The following is a 22,105-nucleotide window of genomic DNA, read 5'->3' on the forward strand; positions in this document are numbered from 1 at the left end:
GCTCAAGGCAGACTCCCCTGGAGAACTAGTCCCCTACTCTGGCTCATGTTTGAAGATGTCACAATCTGACATTTTGAATACAATTAGGTCCCGATTAAACAGCCACTTTAATAATAACTACAGAAAGTTCATGTCAGTCACTGTTGGTAGAACATTGTCAGGATCAAACCTCTCCCACATTTAATGAAAGATGTGTGTTAATATTCCTCTTGTCAACGGAAAACTGCAAAAAAGTTTACAAGAACAACATTTTTTATACAAAATGCCAAAAAAAATCTTTATAGTTTCGATCTCGCTGATTTCTTCATTTCCACCTTGACTGCTACACCACTGTACAAATAAAGATCAAAGACAGAGATATCAAAAAATCCTCAAATAGCACTAGTGTCTCATGACTCAAGACTGATACTTAAATTGCTTGTGGACAATCCTGCGAGCGGCCAGTGGTGATCATTATACTGCAAGTTATCTGGTATCTATAGGTTTTGTTTACTAGCCATTGCAATGTCATAGGAATTGTGAAGAAACTGGTTAAAATATGGTAACATAAATGGTAACATAAAGCAATTTTCACAGATTATAATAATTAATAGCACACTTCAAAATGAATATTGGGTACTGAAGACAAGCCGCTGCTCAGGCAGTAGATAGCACATCCTCAAAAATCTTTCTCTAATATCAGTGTATACCCACTATGTTGTAATCATTCCAGACACCAGAACACAGATTAAATTCAAAAGTTTTGAATGTGATCCTACCTCATACATGAACTGTCTTTTCACATATCAAGAGCAATTATAATTGAAGAAAGTCTAATCCCAAATTTGTACTGATTCTAGGAAAACTTTCTCTTTGGGCTTATTTAGGAATAGAAATTGGCCAAAACCTCAGTTATCTGAAGCTGATGTCCTATAACCAAAAATGCAGTTCCTGGAATTATTATTATTAGGACATGATATTGCCTCTCAGTGGCAAGAGCAAGCATATGACTGACTCTTTTCTGAGCCCACACCTTCGAGATTTAATGCTACTCACTGCAGAATTAAAGGTGTAAGGTAAGATTAGAGGACACTACATAAGATCAGAGGACAATAGAGAAAAGGGAATAAATTAATTTAAAATACTTGAATCTTTCCCCAAAAAAGAAAACTCAATGACCAAAAGAGGAAACTTTACAATCTCTCCTAGATGTGTAAAACTGGAGTCGGCTGGAGAGAGTGGGTGGAAAAGTATTTGGAACGGTTTACAGACAAACTACATGCTCCCTTATTGACGATCCTTGCTTGACTCCAGGCACTCAAACGGTAGCAGCCATTAGCAACTTCATCACTTCCAGATGACAGGGAAAAAGCATCTGTTTGCTAGCAAATGATTACCCAACCTCAGTTACTCAGAGTTTCATCACCTTAGTGAAACGGCAAGAACACATTTCCCAGGCACAGTATTTCAGTGCTCAAATTTGCGTTAATCTACAACACCGCAGCACAACTGCTTGGCAGCGATGGGGACTGTGAGCGTGACAGCAAGTGAAACTTCCCTCAGCCCTTGGAATGGAATTCCTAACGCTGTTCAAGGGCCTTGGGTTGTACCTTTAGAACACTCTCTGACCCAGGCCAGATTATCTAAAAAACCACATAAAACTCCAAGATGGAGACTGCTTTAGCACTTTAAACTGCCTTGTAACAAAGACAGACCTTGTCTGTATAGGATGCAGAGCCTTTCTGAGGGCTGATCCAAGACTGCTAAATGAATTTCTCCTGAAGCTAAAAGGGAAACTCAAAGTTCACCATCTTCTACCCCAGGTGTATGGTGTTTCTTTGATCATTTTTTTCAAACCTGAAACCAAGTGTATTTGAAAATGTACACAAAAGCCTCCCAACAAAACCCTACCAAAAGAAGGCATTCCACCGCACATTGCTTCTCTATTGACAGAATGAAAGGACAAAAACTTTAGTTACTTAATTAACTGATAGTGACTGACTCAACATAAAAAGGAACAGTTTCCAAAATACTCCATCTTAGCCTGCCCCTGAACTGCTCACTGGTCAGAACAAAGCAATCTGCATAATCTACAGGCTAAGAACTGTTGATGACTCTACTGTACATATAATTATTTTATTATACTACATGTTAAAGTAGCAGCCATTCTAAGAACCACTTTATGCACGATTTTCAAGCTGTTATCAACTGTAGACTTGGATAGTTGCCTGGCTTTTGTTCCTTCCATTTAAAACAAATAGTGAAAAACTCAAATAAAACTGCAAGCAGCAGCTGCTTTAACATGAACACACTCTTTCTGGTCACTCTTTGGCAAGCTGCCTCTACATTTAATCAGCCAAACTACAACTGTTATCTCCAACAGAAAATGCATTCAAGTATTTTTGGGAAAAGAAATCAGAAAGGAAGTTATTATGACCCATACTGAACTACGCGAACAGGCATTCTGCTACCAGTAAAATTTCTGATAAGGGTAACTGCTACTAGCAAGAAAGGTTAATGTTCTGGAGACAGACAGCTAATATCTGTGTTGGAAAACAACTGGAGCTCCATTCGGCAAGAACAACTGCAGAGAAGTGCCTGAAGACAGGTTTTCTTGTGTGCTGTAGTTTACAGCTTGCTTGCTGCACCAGCAGCGCGGACGGGCAGAATGCAGTGGGGAGGACGATGCACAGGGCGCACTAATGTCACCTGCAGAGCATTATACCGCTGTCTCCAAAGCTGACAAATACATGGAAACATGCTCACAGTACTTCCTAAGGAAGAAAAAGGATACAGGTCAGCTAAACCAGCCAGGGCAAGAATCAAACATCCTGTCTGGATACCCTTTCACTGAAAATGTGAGTTCTGGGCCCTGACAAGGTGATTGAGAGCACTTCAGATAGGCACCTCGGATGGCTGTGTCACCAGAGAAAGGCATACCCAGATATAACGCCACTCTCAGAATTAGCAAGGTACCAATGAGAGCTTAGTAGCAGAAGTCTTGAATCAGCTATGAGCTCTTGCTCCTCTCTGGAACTTCGGCTTCCCTGACCAGACTGCATGTCATAAACCTGAATCCTAAGAGGATGAACTGCAGAGCCTTTGCTATGGGAAGATGCTTTTGAAAATGCAGGCAAAGGAGATGGAAGAACAGGTGGTCTGATGAGTCACAACAGAACTTTGCAGACAACTACATATTTCAGTCAAAAGGTTTTTTTACCACACAATCCTTCTTCTAGGGTATCTGGGGTCAGAAAAACAGGTATGCATTGATTTTTGATACTTGTAGAGCTACAAAGTTTTCCCAACTACCCTTGAACCTGACCATGTAAATTTTCTTCTAACCCTTCTTAGATACTTTGACTTAGAATTTAAAAAAAAATCAAGAATTAAAAGTAGTCCCTTTTATTGTCATAGCGAAAGCAGAAGGATCTTCTTTTCTTCATTGTTGTACTTCTCTGTCTTTCACAGTTTTGGATGTTTATTAGTTTATTAGACTGAGAAGTACAACAATGAACAAAAGAAGATCCTTCTGCTTTTATTCTACCTTAAAACATATTTGAATAACATAATTCACACTGAACATCTGATTTTAAACACCAAAGCATCTGTATTTGTAACAAAGCTCAGGAAAGAATGAAAACTTTCTTATGTACTTTTGTGTCAAAATGTGAGCTCAGAAACTTTACAAAGAGAAATCTTAGTACCCTCCTAAAGAAAGCAGAAATATCAAAGAAAACAGTAGTTTCTTTGATGTAAATTCCTGCTTTATATTAAAGGATAAACTATGTTTAAAAATCCAGACACCTTACTTTTACAGTATACTATTTTTAAAAGAAGTAATGTAGCTAAACCAATTTAAAAATCAATTTTAAAAAGAAGTTAACTGACACAATGAGGTTTGGTTATTCTTCAAGAACAGCAAGCTTCCAACAAAAAGGCTGTGTCCTTGTGAAGAACAAAGATGTAGTATGTCATTACAAATAATTATTTCTAAGCTTGTATGACTTCACTGAGTCTAAATAAAATCCAGACTTCTAAAATCACTTTCATTTAAGCTGTACATTTGGAAGGAAACTGAGACAGTTTTGTGTAGCATGACTTTTATCTGTTCTATTAAGAACGCTTTTTATAAACTTGGACATGCGGGATATTTGAGTAAGGATCATTGTTCTTCAGAACATGTGCATTCAGACTCTTAACAATCACAAATTAGCTGCTTGGCAAGAATTCTTATCAGTGGTTATTATATGCAGTCTCTGATATATCCTGACTCTTTTTTTTTGGTAGTAGAATTATTATGCTGTTGGCATCCATGAAAATATAGAACACTAAATTAACTATCTAAAACAGATTCTCTTAAAACTTTCAAAGAAACTTGAAAAAATCTTGTTACTGGAAGATAAAAGTGAGATGAACCCCTCAGGTTAACTTAAAGAGATCAAGACAAGGAAAATCCCTTCCAATTTTCATTACATGCCAGACTATGAAATTTAATTCTTTACCTGAAGGGAGACTCTTAACCATGATTTATAGAAGACTCTGGATTTCTTAAAAATAATAATAATAATAATAGAAAGCCTTTGTACTCTCATCAACTGTAAACTAGCACCTGTATCTCACATTCCTTTTTTCTTTCTGTTAATTGTACTTCATGGAATATTTTGGAGGAGGTCAGGGGGTAATTCAGAATATCGGTTCGGTATTGACACTGTACGCAACTTTCAGATTTGACTTTGTTTTCAAATCATCAAGAATTTCTTTGTCCTTCCACAATGTTTTGAACAAAGAAATAATTCATGAAACCTGAATTCTGCTTCACATCAAGACTTTTCAATAACTTTCAGGTTTTCCTCCAAAAAGCTTAGTCCACTAGCTTAGTGACTGGTAAATTAAATGGACTTTTTGCACATCCATTAGCTGATTTAATAGAAAGCATACCTTCCCTTCTTTATAAACAGTTACAGAAAGTTCTTCTCTATGAGCACTTTGGTTGAATGATTTTCTGGTTCTTTTTAAACTTTGCACTATTGTTTCACTTCAGCTTTCAATTCAAACAGAGTGACAGTTTTCTCACATATTCCACAAAGGGTCTGAGTTATTTTTCCATGGGCTGTTTCCAACACAGAGCACTCTTTCGTAAAACTAAAAATAATGTAACAAAAAGCAGCCATAAACAAGTTTGTTTACAAGTAACTTGCAAATCTCCACATTAGTCGCAGCTCTTAGCAACTTTAGAAACATCCAGAGTCATGTTTAGGTCCCTCAGTACTGTCCCTAGCCCTCGGACAAAAGTGCTGCCCCCTCACCCTGAAGCTGGCAGCCCATGTATAGTCCCAGCAAGAAGGGAGATGAGTTATTCCTAATTTCTGATCAGATGGTCACCCCAAGATCCAAAACACCTAAAGCTGCTGTGGTGGCTTCTTTTTCCTACACAGCAGGAAATTGGTTTATTTTGGCATTGATTTGTTCATCTCCATGGCCAGTCTTATTTATTTCTGCAGTCCCAAGAAGACAGACCAGCACAGAGCGCAATACCCTGTGAGAACATCCCAGCTGCAAGCTGAATAGAGTCTTTGACATTTTGGCAAAAATCCCAACAGTAGATCATAACCAGTGAAAACAGCCCAGCCTGGTAAGCACCAAAAGTTTGGGAAACAGGAGTCAACACCAAACACACTGAGCTCACCACTGACCATTGTCAATAAAGCTCTGTGTCTCTGTCAGAAGTGGCCTAAGCACAGTCAATCCACCTTCACAGTAAATAGCTGACCTCAAAAGGTCTCTTCCAGATTTTTTCAGCAAGGCTACAACACCTTTGCAAGCTGCATAACTGCAGCTGCACTTACTGAGACATAATAGGATTTAATTAATACTATGTTACTTGCCTACACTAAAAACTCAGCAGTATTATTTTTATAATATACATATGAGACACTTTCTTACTTGTTAAAGGCTGAAGCATGTTCTAGCATTGACTGTTTTATGACCCTAGCCTGCCAAAATTCTTGCGGTTCTTCTAATTACTCTATCTTCTTTTAAGACAGTACTACCATGAATTTCAGACTTCTGTCTCCAGTTTCTCTTAAATGTGCATTTACACTGACGTCTGTTTTCTCTACCACTCAAACTTAGCTACAAAAACATTACACTGTCATAAGTGTGGGTTTAAAGCCAGAGAGGCTACTTAAGATAATTTAACAAAAAAAAAAAAAGAAAAAGAAAAAAGAAGTAAACTATCCTGTTACCATCAATGGGAGGCTTATGCTTTTGAAGTAGGATCAAGTTTCCAAGGAAAAACTTGGTGAAAGCTGACAGAAACAAAATTACTGCGGTTCATAGGGAAAAACATACCCTGTGAATTAAGTCTGGAGCTCCTCCTGCTGTTCAACTTGCAGAACAGCAGAGATGGTCAGTAACAACTGTAGAAGCAGAGTGAAAATAAAGGCAACCTGGTATGACAGCAAGTGTCATTAAAATTCAAGTTCAAATGCATGTGAATATCCTACATTCTTCAGAAGTAAATATCCAGCTCTTAGAACTAATTATGAGGAATCTAACAAAGGATTTGTTTCCTTAGTCCTGTTCTAATACTGAATAAATACATATTTAGAATAAAAAAATATATAAATACATTTGACCTATACAGCATATAGATATAAAATAGACACATTAAAATATGTCATGAATATCAGTGTCATTTGAGATAAACTGATGTAGCTGTTTAAAAAGAGGAGGTAAAAGATGACAGCAGGATCACATTGTCCAACATTTGCTCACAACATTTCTGTTTGAAAACACGCTCACACAGACCAAAACAGGAATCAGGAAACCTTTTTCAACAGACATAGACACTGTCCCATACTAGAACATTGCTAAGTTACTTCATCAAGAACTAAACCCCTGTAGTCCCTTGCTTTATATGTAGGTTTGTAATGACAATTTGCATCTTACGCGCCTGACAGTACCTCGGAAACTATGGTTCTGTACAGCAGCTGGAGCCATGGTGACAATGCTAGTGCAAAAGCAATACTCAAAAGCATACATCTGCTTCCCTTTCAACAAAAACATTTTACTAAGCAGAAAAAAAACCTCCTAGCAATATAGACATCCACCACACAAACTGGTCCTGAGCCCCAAAACACAACAGAAAAAAGTGTAAGCCACGTGCTGCACACAGCACCACTACAAATATGACTATGGCATTTCTGCAGAAGACATAAAGCTAAAAGTAAATTTCTTCCCAAAAAGAGAATCCCTTGAAGAACAAAATAAATAATCTATTAAACAAAGAATAGTAAGAATGGGAGAAATGCATGACATTTCTTGTTTGAAAACATATTTTGTCTTTCCATGATGCAAAAACACAAAATAAAAAAGGATACAATACGTAAAAAATAAATTAGATAATTAATTTATTTTATAAATAAATAAAATGTAACATGATAAAAGTTAAAAAAAAAAAAAGTAAAAATTATTTTCAAGGAAAAAAAAGGAAAATAACATCACTTTTCCTCTAGAGACACAATTTAATACTATAAGATAATTGGCTCAGTTAGAAGGACAGTAACAACAAACAGCCAGAAGTCAAACTCCTGCCACTATAAAGCTTTGTGACAGATATGATTCTCATCTTCCAGTTACAAGAGCATTCCAATGAACATACTATAGCATCCAAGGGGCATTCGAGAAAGGATGTGGCCAAAGAGAGGTAAATACAATTACAAGATAAAGGGCAGTGGATTCACATTTACATAGATAACAAGAGATAAACAGACCACATTTAAGGCACAGACATGACAAGGTGTATTTCTGTCGTCTGGTTGCTGTATGAATACTGTGATTCCTGCTTCGTTTCAGTCATAAAGCACAGCCACTGACACTCTGCAGTAGAGAAGAGAGTTTCCCTTTTCAGGGCCGATTACCCAGTATTCACTGCCCTGTTAAATACCTACAATATGGGCAGAATGAATGTAGAGCATTGTTAAGACACTGCCAGACTAAACACATTTCCCAAAGACAGAACACTATACAGAAAACAGGACAGTGGAAGACGTAAGCCCTTGGTTTTTAGCGAAATACTGCTGCAGATGATTGAGATGAAAACTAATTTTCCTTCCCTGTCTTGTAGATGCATGTGTACCTGCCAGAAAAAAATACTCCTGCCAAACCCAGAGGGAGAAAAAGGTTGGGCCCCAGTCCTGCGCTATAATCAGGGAGGCCCTACACAGGCTCAGGAGATTCTTCCCACTGATCCAGCTGCCAGACTTGGTGCCTGAATAAATAAAAAATTGCAAAGATACACTGCCAGGGAAAGCAGACACTGTAGGAAATGTAGAAAGCAAAGAGGATACATAAACAATAAATTTTATCAACATTTCACAGTAATGTTAAGCACTTCATATCAGAATGTAATCCTTGCTGCTTCGAAGACACTCCACAGACAAGGTAAAGGAGATCCATAAGCTACAAGATAGTATCTTGAACCAGTAGGACAGTGCTCTTCCACAGACTGCTATTGACCACTGCTAAGATGGAATTTGGAGCCAGATGGACCTCGACTCTCCTCCAGTATAACCGTTACTTCATTCCCACTTTCAGAGAAGCATGTCTGCTACCTGTACAGGTTGAAACAAAAGCAGTAGCTGCTCCCAGGCCACACCACAAACAAGCAATCCACGCGTATACCATGGAGTGCTGTGTCCTCTGGCATCAGGTACCAGGAGCAGCCCCAGCAGCTGGACATCCCTCTGCCTCCCTCCCCTGCATGGCAAATTCTGAGCACCTGGACACAAATGCTGCTGCACATACACGCATGGCTCAGTTCCCACCTGAGCATGCAGTACCTTGAAACAAGGCCAATTTTATGAACTGTTGCTCATAAAACTACTGCATCAGTAACAAAGTACAAGAAAGCAGAACAGCCAGGCCATGTCTATACTACCATAGCTTTCCTATCCAGAGTAAACTACTACTTTAATCAGACTCATCCAGTCTAATTCTGTTTAATAAACAAAAACCTACAAATATATGGTGAAGGAAGATTTTTCCTCCTCCACTTAGAATGGAAGCACAACTTTAAATCGTCTCCTCTGACACAAACCTAAAAGGCCACCACTGCTGATGCAAGAAAGGCAACATGCAGGGCTCCCGTCTTTCAGAGCTGCTACCTCATTATCTGCAAAGGTCTTGTGCACTAAGTCTGTGTAGAGGATTTATTTCCCAGTCTTCGCAGGAGTGATGAGAATGAATTCTGTTGATAAACAGTGATAAACAGCTATTTCAAGTCTGCAGAAGGGGACGATAGGTGCATATTCAGTGAGAATACAGTACAGTTAAAGCATGAAGAGAAGTTGGATTGTATTCAGTGATCACACTTTATTTTTAAACACTACTGAAGCTCAGCTAAGAGCTAAAAGTAAAACAATAATAAGGATTTTCTAGCTGTTCTGAAACCATTTCATCCTCCTGTATCTTCAAAGAGGGCCAATACTCCCCCGTAAAACAACAGAAGAGGCAAAAACTTCTACAGGCATTCCAGCAGTAACTAAGAAATGTTATGAACAACTGCCCCACCAGACACTCTTCATTTTTTCATATTGAAGTACATCTTCAAAGAAAAAAATCCTGTTTACATTGAGAACTTTCTTTATCCTTATTGCAAGGAATGAAATAAAGACACTCATTTACATTACAATCACAAACATAAGGAGCTTACCTCTCAGCACGAAGGACACCACTGTAGTAAGGGTGATCCCACGGCATCAGCTTCTGAAAGAGAATTCCAGCTTATAATTACAATCACGGACAACAAGCGAACCCAAAGTAAAAGTTCTGTTTCCTTTGAATATTTTTGCAGCTTTGACAAGTTGCAGAACTTTCAAAACACAATGGGAAACATTCAGTGCTAAGAATATAATCAGAAATAGCATCATGTATTGTAACCTGAAACCTTTTTAACATTTGCTTGAAGATAGTACTTCTTATTCAAATATATAACAGGACTACATACCAGATTTCAAGAAATACACTCCATTCAAATAAAAATATAAACCTAGTTATGTACAGAATTAGGATACATACAACACAGTATACAAACTGGACATGTATCTAACCCAAAGTGCTGCATTTATTTTCAAATTAATCTATTAACTAATTCAAAACAAAGTAATATTCACTTTCAGCATTTTATGTTTCGATTATCTCAGTTCATTCTGTATAAACCAACAGCCATCTCACACTCAATAACTGGTTTTAATACAAATAGCAGCTAAGAAATCAAAAAGCATTTGAAAACAGAAGACAGAAAGTTTCTAATTACACTACATGTTGTACACTAAAACAGTTAATTTTTCATGTAGAACAAGGTCAGCTTATACTTTTAAAAAGAAATAAAACATAAACTAACAAATGAAAATTTAACTTACTGAATTCTGGGGGTTGAGCTTCATTTTCATCTTTGTCATCATTTCAAAATCTTTTTGAGTTCTGAAAAATATTTTTATGACAAAAATGTTAAAGAAAGATTTTTGAGCAATGGAATACAATACAAAATAATAATCTGTCCTAAGACAATATCCATCATCAGAGATTAATAGTACTCTATAAAAGGGCAGGCTCATATCCCATATGGTAAAAGAACTTCTCCATTCTGCTTCTGTCATTCAGGTACCTCCAAATCAAGTCCCTCTTACTCTGCTTGTACACCTCCAAAGCATTTTCTTCCTTACAACACACTGCATTTATATACAGTGATGAATCTGTTTTGTACTGTGTGGAACTAAGGGAGGCAAGAAGGACAAACGGGGATTTGCTTATAGATGTAAAATATATGGAGTTGTGCATACAGCAAGAAGACCTGGAGAGGTGTTCTTCAACACTTAAAGTTCATCTTCTTGTTTGCTGTTGCCCACATTACTCGGCACATCACTTGTTACATTCAGTTCTGGGTGTTCTCTGATCATAAACAAAAAATGTATTCTAAGCCGATAGCTGCCCTCAAAACTCTGAGAAAGTCTTGCTTTTTGTTTCATCAGAGCATATTTTAAGCAGCACTGACTGACTTATTAATGCACAAGTCTCTCTATATTTGAAACAAAGAGTATGATTAGAAACATAAGTTAGTGAACAAGACATACCTTTTAGACAACTGATCGGAAAGCCGCTCCAGAAACTGTGTTACTGTCTCTAGAAGGAAAATGGGGAAAAAAATTAAGAAAGTGATTCCTTCCCTTAAAAGATGTTAAGTTTACATCGAAATATTCCAGACAAAACAAGTTCCTTTAGAACAACAAAGTTGTTTTAGAACAACAAACTACTCCTTTGAACACTGCCATCATTTCAAGAGAATTCAGTATTCCATTTATTTTGTTTCATTCTGAGATAATGGCAACTTCCTAATCTAAGGAGTGAGCATTGATTCTGAACAAAAACACTGGTTCCTACTCAGTGCATATTGCCATTTATAGAAAGCGTGAGTACTGCATACAGCAAAATGTAACTGCAGTAAGATACTTCACCAGAAGAAATTTGTGTACACTTAGCAAAAGAAACTAACAGCTTATGACCTCATACCTAATACAGTGCATTTTCTTTTCTCAGCATGTCACAGTATCACAGTATGTTTGGGATTGGAAGGGACCTCAAAAGATCATCTAGTCCAATCCCCCTGCTGGAGCAGGAACGCCTCGGTGAGGTCGCACAGGAACATGTCCAGGCGGGTTTTGAATGTCTCCAGAGAAGGAGACTCCACAACCTCCCTGGGCAGCCTGTTCCAGTGCTCTGTCACCCTTACTGAAAAGAAGTTTTTTCTCAAATTTAAGCGGAACCTCTTGTGTTCCAGCTTGATCCCATTACCCCTTGTCCTATCATTGTTGGCCACCGAGAAGAGCCTGGCTCCATCCTCATGGCACTCACCCTTTATATATTTATAAACATTAATGAGGTCCCCCCTTAGTCTCCTCTTCTCCAAACGAAAGAGCCCCAGCTCCCTCAGCCTTTCTTCATAAGGGAGGTGCCCCACTCCCTTAATCATCTTGGTTGCCCTATGCTGGACCCTCTCCAGCAGTTCCCTGTACTTCTGGAACTGAGGGGCCCAGAACTGGACACAATATTCCAGATGTGGTCTCACCAGGGCGGAGTAGAGGGGAAGGAGAACCTCTCTCGATCTACTAGCCACCCCCCTTCTAATACACCCCAGGATGCCATTGGCCTTCCTGGCCACAAGGGCACAGTGCTGGCTCATGGTCATCCTGTTGTCCACCAGGACCCCCAGGTCCCTTTCCCCTACACTGCTCTCTAATATGTAATTTCCCAACCTATACTGGAACCTGGGGTTGTTCCTGCCCAGATGCAGGACTCTACACTTTCCCTTGTCCTTCCACACATGCCTCATACCTGGATTTTTGGCCATTGTTCCCTGAAGAGCCCTGTGGGCAAAGGTGTCATACCCAACCAACTGTGCCAGACTGTTTCGGCTAGCAAGCAAATCTTCCAAACGGGTCAGCTGCTCAGCATTTGGGTAAAGAAAAATCTTGTAAGCAGCTTCTCGCACCTAATACCAAAAAAAAAAAAAAAAAGGTCACATTACTACAGTGCATTTTTTAGGGGAAACAAGAGGTGCAATTGAAGATCTGGCATTATATCTGTATTTCACTGGTATTGTTGGGAAAAGGCCTAAAGCCTTTTAACAATAGCAATTATGACTGCCTGACAATTATGTCTCTCTTATCCATTAAAAACTGAATGAAAAAATGCAATGACACAACAGATCAAGACAGCCAAAAAGGGTCCTGTTCTCTACTCCAGTCAACAGTCCCCTCTCTGCTTATTGCCTCCCTCCTCCTGCCAACATCTGTGCTTCTCAGACCACTCTGTGGGCTGTCTTAACTCACTAAAACTTCTGAAAATAAACCCAAAAGAAAGCCAAATTGTTCTCTGCACGTCAGTTAAGCTGGCTTATGGAAGGATCTGATAAGAACCAGAGCCAGGGTCATGGGAGAGAAAAAAAAGGAAGAGAAAAGCCTTATTTCTTTTGAAGTAGCAAGCTATTAGTCTGCCCATCTGCCCACAGACAATCAGGCTTTCTCCTATTTCTATTTTGTTTGGACTTTTTTTATAACTCTCAAAGAAAAAAAAATCACCTCAAGCCTGAGAAAATTCGGTAAAGTGTTTTTTATGTTTCATGAACCAACTGAAGATAATCTTTATTTTGTACACATGGAACAGGCTTAAGAAATTCAGCAACAACTTACGCTTGTCTTCATTTGAAATAAGCTTCTCTCTTGGATCATATATTCATCAAGAATAAAGGTCCTGGGTTTATAGAAACTATGATATGACTATAATAATGTACAAGTCATTTCATACCTGTTCTGTTCCACCACGTTTTCATTAAAAAACAACAACAACAACCAACAAACAAACAAAAACCACCAACAAACAAATAAAGTAAGTGAGATGTTTTCCCATCCTTGATTCAGCAGTGTGTCTTTGCCGCAAAGACCAAGAGCATACTGAGCTCTAATAGAAAGAGTACAGCCAGCTGTTCCATGGACACAACTGCTTCCCTCTACTTGGTACTGCCCAGACTACATTTGGAATACAATGTCCAGATTTGGGTTCCCCAGGACAAGGAAGACACTGACATCCTGGAGGGACTCTAGCATAGGGCCACCAAGATGTTTGGGGACTGAAGCACATGGCACAGAATGGAGGCTGAGAGAGCTGGGTTTATCCAACCTAAAGAAGAAAAAGCTCAAAAGAGATCTTTAGCTAGTGAGCAGCAAGAAGAGGAGATGTAATAAACACAAGCTGGAAGATGAAAAAATCCAATCTGATACCAGGGAAAATAATAATAATAATCATAACAACAACAACGACGAAGGTGGCCAAACAGGCTGTCCAGAGAAGTAATATAATCTCCACCCTTGGAAAGTGTTCGAAATAAACTGGATGTGTCCCTGAGAAACCTGATCTACTTGATCCTGCTCTGAACAGGATCAGACTCAAACTGACAAGCTCCAGAGGTCCCTTCCAAACAAAATGACATTATTTCCAAAGACCCTCTCCAAAGATCTGATTCAGAGTACTGTATTCTTTAATTGATGTATTACTCATAGTTTCAGTACCAGTTCTACAGATCACGCTGTTTTCAGGACAAAAAGAGTTTATAGATGATATGTAATTAATATTATTCCTTTATTTGCGTCCTATCAGTGCCATAATTTAATTCATTACCGCTTGGGTTCTATCACAGTAGGCTTTTCTCTTTTTCACGACAAACAAGATTCCAAAGTCAGCTTGATTATTTAACAATATAGTAAGTGAAAACAGAACATTTTAGTGTTGCAATTCACTCCTGATCCTTGAGTCATATTCAAAAGACTAAGGAACCACTGTCACATTTCAAAGAATCTAAATTAATTTTAAATTAAGAAACAAATTCTAAATGAATTCTTTTAAGAAAAGCATCATTAGCAATAACTAAAATAAGATCATTCAGGATAATTCAGGTTGGATGGGACCTCAGGAGGTCTCTAATCCAATCTCCTGCACAAAGCAACGCCAGCTATGAGGTAAGACCCAAGTTGCACAAAGGTTTTTCTAGCCAGGTCCTGAAACTCTGTACAGATGGATAGACAGCATGATCTCTATCTTTTATTGCCTGGGAAAAAAACTTCTCAGATTGGCATTTTTCACTTCCACTTGTGCCTGCTGCCACTTGTCCTGTCATGCACCACTGTGAAGAGCCTGGCTCTATCTTCTCCATGATATCCTTGCAGGTATGGGCAGACTGCTGTCAGGGTCCCCCAAAGCCACCTCTGCTACAGGGTGAACGAGCCCACATCCCCCAGCCTCTCCTCACAGAACAAGCACTCCAGTTCCTGGCCATCTTGGTGGCCTCTGTTGAAGTCACTCCTAAAGAGTGATAAGCAAAGGGCTATAATCTCTTCCCTCAGTCTCTGTCTCCGCCCCTGTTCACACAGCCAAGGATGCTGTTGGCCTTCTTTGCTGCCAGGTTCACTGTCAGCTCATGGTCAGTGTCCTGCCCACCAACCCCCAGGACCTTTCCTACAGATCAGAGCCAGCCAGGCACTCTCAGCCTGTGCTATTGCCAGGAATTCTTCCTTTCCAGGTGTAGGACTTTGCATTTGTCCTTCCTGGATCATTCCCTCAGCTTCCAGGTCACTCTGAATGTCAGCCCTGCCCTTCAATGTATTGATGATTCCTCCAGATTTGGTATCAGCTGCAAATCCGGCAGGCAAGCACTCTGTCACCTCCTCTAGGTCATTGATAAAGATATTAAACAGGAGAGGTCCTGGGACAGACCACTGCAACACCTCTCCCATTACCAGCCTTCCAGTAGAGTACAACACTTCAGTCACCACTCTCTGAGGCTGATCATGAAATGAGGTTTCTTTACCTGTCTGGTTGAACACCAATCTAAACTGCATCTCCTAACTTGGATTGTTCCATTGATCTTCCTAGGGATCAAGGTGATGCTAAGTTGCCTGTAGTTCCCCAGTGTGGGTTTTTAGGCCTTTCTGAAGGTGAATGGAACATATTATTTCCACCAATCATTGGGGTTCTTCCCTGATCTTCACAGCCTACCAAAGACAGAAAGCATTTCAAGGACAATAGCCAGTTCTCTCTGGACCCTTGGATGTAGGCATCTGGTCCCAAAGATTTGTACAGGTTGCGTTCTCTCAAGTAATCCCAAACTGGATCCTCACTTACTGCTGGCTGTTCTTCTCTTTGAACCCTTTCACTAAGCACAGTGGGTGGGGAGAACAGACTGGGGAACACTGAGACAACGAAAAGGATCAACACCTCAGCCTTATCTGTGTCTCCTGCCACTAAGCCACCTACCTAATTCAGCACTGAGCCCACCTTTTCCTTCCCCAGCCTTTTAGTAGGAATGCAGCTGTAAATGCTCTTCTTGTTGCCTTTGATGTCCCTTGCAAGTCTCAACGGCAGTTGAGCTTTGGCCTTCCTGGCATTATCCCTACAGGTACAGGCAATATTTCTAAATTCCTTGCTTGTATCTTGTACCTTCTTCCCCTGCCTGTCTGCTGCCTTTTGGAGATGAAGCCTTGTCATGAGTTCCCTGCTTGCCAAGCCTGGCTCCTGATTATGTCTGCTTGGCTTTCTAAGTACCAGGATGTGCCACTACTGCATATCTTAGTATCCTACTATCTTTCAAGAACTGCCAGCTTTCTTGAGCTCCTTTACCCTTCATAGCTGCATTCCACAGGATTGCACCTCCCAGTTTACTGAATAAGCTGAAGTCTGCTTGCCTGAAATCCCCAGTCCGTATTATGCGCCCCTTCTTCAATCTATTCAAGATCTTCACCTCCTTTATTTTACAGGTGCTACAGCCAAGGCTGCCATTGATTATTATGTTCTAAAACAGTTCTTACTTGTTAAGTCATACCATCGTAAACTACATGCATTTGCCTCAATAACAATTAAAATAATTGTTATGCGCTTTTGCTATAGAGTATGCCAAAGCAAACTCTGGGAATACACACCAGATCATCAGGACAATCAGCATGCAGACCAGCAACTTGTAAGTAATTGCCTTTAGCTGTAAAATTATACCGGATATGCTCTGGTAAAACATGTTTGTCAATCTTGTTGGGAAGGTGAGCTCCTGTCAGAAATTCATTACATAAATCCAATATCCTGACGTTGAGGTTGACTGCTTTTTTACGCTGTAAGAAAAATAAAGTACAAGATACACAACATATTCAGACATGGCATAAGTGAACTCAAAGTTTCTAAAACCTAATGGACTTTTCCAGAAATGAAGCAGAAAATACAACATTTAAGACAACACCAATAAAATCCTAATGTGGGCCTGAAGTCAACAAGATCAGATGCTTGTACATATCTATAATTTCATATAGGATCGAAACTTGAAAGAAAATACCTGTTTCTGCAGTAAGAACATGTACATGTACAGCAGAGTTTAGCTAGAATTTACATAAGTTTTGTTAGCTGCTTGGAAAGCATTTATAAAACTATGCCTAATACGATTTCTACGTAAAAGACAGAGGAGGAAAAAAAAAGCATCACTGAGATGGATAAATCCTCCTAGTATTCTGAAATAAAGAATTACAGTTCTTTTGTTACTGTTCATATTGCATTATTTTCTGAAGACTGCAAGGTATTTATGGTACTTCAACCTTTCCCTGAGGAGTTTGTGATTACGTTTTTACCACCATCATTACAGTATTTCACACATTTAACCTTACTGTAAGATTTGCTTCAGTGAACTTGCTCATGTTAGTAGAGCATGCTCTCTATTGCCTGTGGGTTCGTAGCTCAAAAGAAAAGGCTGAGGGTATAAATACTTGTGAAGTCCAAAGAGTGACAAAACCTGCAAGTCCGTCCTCCCAAGTCCACCCTTACTCTTTAAAACACACCTTTTGATTTTTATTTTAAAAAGCAGACATTCTTTGTAGCAGAAGTCAATTTCAATTTACAATAGTGAAGTATTTCTAAAGTCTGAAATGAGAAATGAAAAGAAACAATGACATGGAGCAAAAAGTAATAGTAGAAAAGCGGAATTGACAGGGAAGAAGAGAAAAACATGCAAAAATAGGGGGCAAGTGAAATTGTAACTGAAAGGGTATGAAGCAATGTAGAATCAATAGTCAAAACAGAAATAAAACCCAAGTCCAAGTTTCAGAGTTGTTCTTTGTACAACACAATTGTAAAAATATATTCTAGAGAGATCTTCCAGGTCACAAAACACCATCACAACCAAAGTAACTTTACCACATAAATCTGGTAAAAGAGCCTTTGTTCAGATCTTCATAGAGGGAATGACTCAAGTAAATAAGCTATTAACTTCATACAGGGATGTGAGCTATGAACAGACATCCAGCAGAGCATCCATACCACAAAGCATGGTGAAAGCTGATGGTTTTGGCAAATCCATCACTAACTACTGCAAAGGCATCTAAAAGCTCTGAGAGGTATTCAGATCATGCCCAGACATTTATTTGTGCACAAAATTTACACCTTCTGGTTACATGAGCATCAAAGGAGAGACTGGAAACACACCTGATCCCTTCTAAAACACTCTCCTTGATTAACAAGGTGCTGCTTTCCCCTCTCTAAATAACTTGTTCAGACAGCTGAATAAGATTTTAAATATCAGATGCAGACAGCAATCAAAGGAAGCAGGATGCCAGGTCTTAGCTATAACTCTTCAGAGCAGACAAAGGAATGATGAGGGAAAAGCAGCCAACTAATACCAAAAACAATATTAAAAAACACAATTTAGAAGTGATTTTAAATGGACAAAATGAACCACTTCTGAGAGGACAAGATCCCGCAGAGGTCAGTGGGAACCTTGGAGTACAAACTGGCCCAGAATCATGTGATTCATGTCCCACATGTTTCATTATCTGGTCTTTGGTAGTCAGGTAAATTTCTGTTCATATATTGTAGACAAAAATTACCTTTTCTTCATCCAAATGAATGCCACTGATCTCAAAATCAAACATAAAAAGTTCTGCCACTCGCCTAAAAAATACAGTAGATCCTTGTTAAAACAGCCTCATCCGATAGCAAGCATAATTTCTTCACAGATTTTGCCCTTAATAGGTATTTAGGTTTGATGTCTTTCACGAAGAATAACAACACAGTTATATTAATATTGTTATTATGGACCTAGATTTCCTATGTTTTAGGTCCTTAACAGTTTATTCAGCAAAATCGGATTTTTCCTTTGTGGTTATTTTAATCATCTGCATTGAAAATATCCTTCAAAATAATTCCACTACATTAATCTAAATGTTCAAGCATTTTGTGTAAATTACCATTTTAATTTGACACTTTGTTTATTCTAACAGATCAGAAAAAGATCTCTTCAAATCTAGCATCCTTGATTGTGGGGAAAAAAGAAGGAGGAAGAAACATATTCAAAAAATGAAACTTCTCTAACCATGCCAATGAACAAATAATTCAAAACTGTAACTGAATAAGCAGCTAATAAAATATTTTACCGCAATCATGAAGCTTTAAATAAATATACTGATAACCCTATTTTGAAATATATAAATAAGTTTCTATACACTGAAATCAAGTTATATAGTCTATTCCCTACTTTCATTTATAAAAACACTGATATATACACTGCAGTACAGCACGTTATTTTAATCAAAATGGTTTTATTGAAGATAATCTTAAGTTTTCATTTTCGTTTTTTGAGATCTCAGTAATTCACCTTAAATATATCTTGTGTTCTACAGTCATACAGACATCCTACGAGACTACAGAACTAGAAACTACCTAACTCCTGTGCAGATAATTAAGTAGTGACTAATAAATTATTAACAGAGATGTAGTATGTTTTCCAGTTAATTAATTTAACAAAACACAAAATATAAGCACAATAAAGAATTAATACATACTATTGAAAAATCTGAATCTATAAGCATTAATAAGTACCTAGTTTCCGGATCTAGGGAACTCATAACAACTTCATCAGCTAGCAGACGTCGCAAACTCTGACATAGCTCAACATCTGTATTTAATCTGGAAAGATACAGGTAAAATAATCACGCAGGAGCAACAAACACTAATAATCGAATCTCTTGGTGTCAGTTGGTAACTTAAAAACTGTTCAGAATAGAAATTTAAACTAAAACAGAATAACCTTTCATTAGATACTGTAACAAAGCCAAATCCTTAAATATCTGTAACTGTAAGACTGATGTTTGATCAAATATGCAAATCCTTGCTACATATTATTTTGTTGATTGCTGTTTTCACAGATGATCATACAGTAATTTTTAAAGATGCATATGGAAATTAAAAAAAAAAAAAAAGCAGAAAACATACTTTTCTACCATGGTACCAATGTTCCTGCAAGCTTCTTCAGCAGCCTCTCTGAATGCAAAGTCAGGGTGGGCGATTTTCACAAAATCAGCCTGACATTGTAAGAAAACAGTGAAACAAAAAGACAAATTAAAGTCTTGAATTATAAACAAAGTTGCACTCAAGTAGTTACAGTCACATTAACATTTATTTCTATAGCTCTGTGCAATCTATTTGCAGAATTTGCCCTTTTTTCTAGAAAATAAAGCTTATTGGAAAACTGCTGGCAACTATTAAGCCAGGAAATGAACATGTCTTTCCAAACAATATATTTAATCCATACACTTCTTAAAAACATTTTAGTATGGTGTGTATCTTAGAGTCCTTACAGAGATACTCCTATGTATTCAAACGTTATAACAAAAGATTTTTAAAACTAAAATTCACAGTTAAGAAGAAAGCACACTCCCAAATATGTGTAGAGGGTTTGTTTTCAAACCCTTTTCACTCTTGTGCACGGACAATCAAGTTATGCTTTGACAACATTACCTAGAAGGAAGAAATATGTTTAAAGGGAAAATCCATAAGTTCCTCTAGATTAAAAATAGATTTTTAGTAAGTCTCCAAATACGTAAAGGAGTTTGGAAGCCCAGAAGGATGCTAAAAGGAGGCTGTGGAGCTAGGAGCTCCCATGACTGCTGACATGAATTCAGGGAAGTTCCAGCATTGAAATGATAAATAATTAAAGACTGGGAATACACTGAAGACATTCAGCACGATTTTACAGAAAGTACATGAAACATTTTTGACTTCAGAATGTGATTGCATTTGGATTGAAAAGGCAACCTTACAAATGTTGTGCACGTAAGATTTTTACTTCTCAGAATGCCCCGTTTAGAATACTCTATACTATAGACAGAATAAGTGCTGAATGGCAGATCTCAAATTCCTGCCAACAGAAAACAATCACCAAATCGCTTCTAGACAGAGCTCTGCAAGCTCTGCATCTTCAAACATGTAAAACTGAAAGCAGTGTATAGGAGGTAGTTTTAATTCTGCAAACTGATACAAAACTATGGCCACTGAGTTCTGACATCAGTGTTTTAGTTAGATATTGATTGATTAAGAGGAATTAGGCACAGTCTATATAAAATACAACAGACAAAAGGAGAATTAGTGACTCGACAGAGCATGTAACTACTTTCAGAAGAAGAAATTCCTGGCACAAAAGATCTCTTGAATCTAGAAAAGAATAAGAGAGAAGATTTGAAAACACATGGAGAAATTCAAATATCAAAACCAAAGTAAAAAAAATCAGTGACCCATTTCTTAAGAACTCATTTCAGTATGAAGATTGGGTCTGCTTACTTCAAACAAAGAGTGATGCTTCAATAAAAGAGAAACTTCAGGCAAACAGTTTCTACAGAGCAATAGGAAGTGCTCCATTAAACTCAAAATTTTGTGATACAGAATATCAGACCAAGTAGTCTAATTCTCTGGATGACAGAGACTGCAATCTAGAAAATACTGCATTATTTCTTCTGTGAATAAAAGGTGATACTTTTTAGTTCCATCTGCTGCTTCTAGTCTGTATGGACCTTCACATACAAACTTCAGGGACTTAAAATCATGTATATTGCAAACCCAGCTTTAACTTTGAGAGCAACCCCCTATTTTCCATAACGTAAGTGACACTGGAAAGTTTATGTATTAATACTACAGCAGAAATAGGCTTCAATTTAACTGTTATTTTTCTTGTTGTGGCCTTTATACTATTTTCACATCTGTCTTAAAATTAACTGGATGGTTTGGCAGGATTTGTAGCTACCTATAATGTGGTAAAAGTCTTCGTAAATAACTTTGAATCAATTTAATTTTCTGTCTCAATGCAAAATTTCACAGAGCTGATCTACTATTTACTGCAGTGCAGAAAATCATAAAATGGAACACGGTGTAGGCTTGCTCAGTCAAGCAGTCTAAAAGAATTTGCTTCAAATAATAATTTAAAAAGTAACTTACCAAGTCTGCCACTCTGCACAAGGCATCTGAAAGCTGATCAAAGATCATCACTGTCTCGGGCCCAGGTGGCGTTGAACATGCCTTCTGGACTAGCTGTTCTGATTCTTGCAATGCTTTGTCCTGTGCTTCTTGAAATCCTTCTGGACAGCTCAGTTCCGGAACACCAAACAGACCCTGCAGTGCCGAACACAATGAAAACACATCACTATTACACTCCTTGATTTCTGCCCCTTTGTTTGAGGACAGAATTACCACCATAAAATTTTACCAGAAT

The 22,105-nt window shown here is 38.2% G+C and overlaps 1 protein-coding gene across 6 annotated transcripts in view; it reads right to left on the reverse strand.

Moving 5' to 3' along the window:
* The window catches only part of MIPEP (mitochondrial intermediate peptidase), a 77,104-nt gene that overhangs the window by 51,459 nt on the left and 3,540 nt on the right, over positions 1–22,105 (reverse strand). For 5 of the 6 annotated variants that reach the window (XR_010469896.1, XR_010469897.1, XM_065050198.1 and 2 more), the window contains exons 2-10: positions 21,832–22,005; positions 19,837–19,925; positions 19,444–19,530; positions 18,453–18,516; positions 16,512–16,694; positions 12,376–12,532; positions 11,118–11,166; positions 10,407–10,467; positions 9,698–9,750 (exon numbers count right to left, since the gene is read on the reverse strand). Coding sequence is in view for 4 of the 6 variants with exons in the window: in XM_065050198.1 (XP_064906270.1) it covers positions 9,698–9,750; positions 10,407–10,467; positions 11,118–11,166; positions 12,376–12,532; positions 16,512–16,694; positions 18,453–18,516; positions 19,444–19,530; positions 19,837–19,925; positions 21,832–22,005 (917 nt within the window). In the remaining 2 variants the exon portion in view is untranslated. The remainder of the gene's footprint in view (positions 1–9,697; positions 9,751–10,406; positions 10,468–11,117; positions 11,167–12,375; positions 12,533–16,511; positions 16,695–18,452; positions 18,517–19,443; positions 19,531–19,836; positions 19,926–21,831; positions 22,006–22,105) is intronic. The other variant, XM_065050197.1, reaches the window with a different exon arrangement.

The sequence above is a fragment of the Columba livia genome, chromosome 1 (assembly GCF_036013475.1).
Source record: "Columba livia isolate bColLiv1 breed racing homer chromosome 1, bColLiv1.pat.W.v2, whole genome shotgun sequence".
NCBI classification, from domain to species: domain Eukaryota; kingdom Metazoa; phylum Chordata; class Aves; order Columbiformes; family Columbidae; genus Columba; species Columba livia.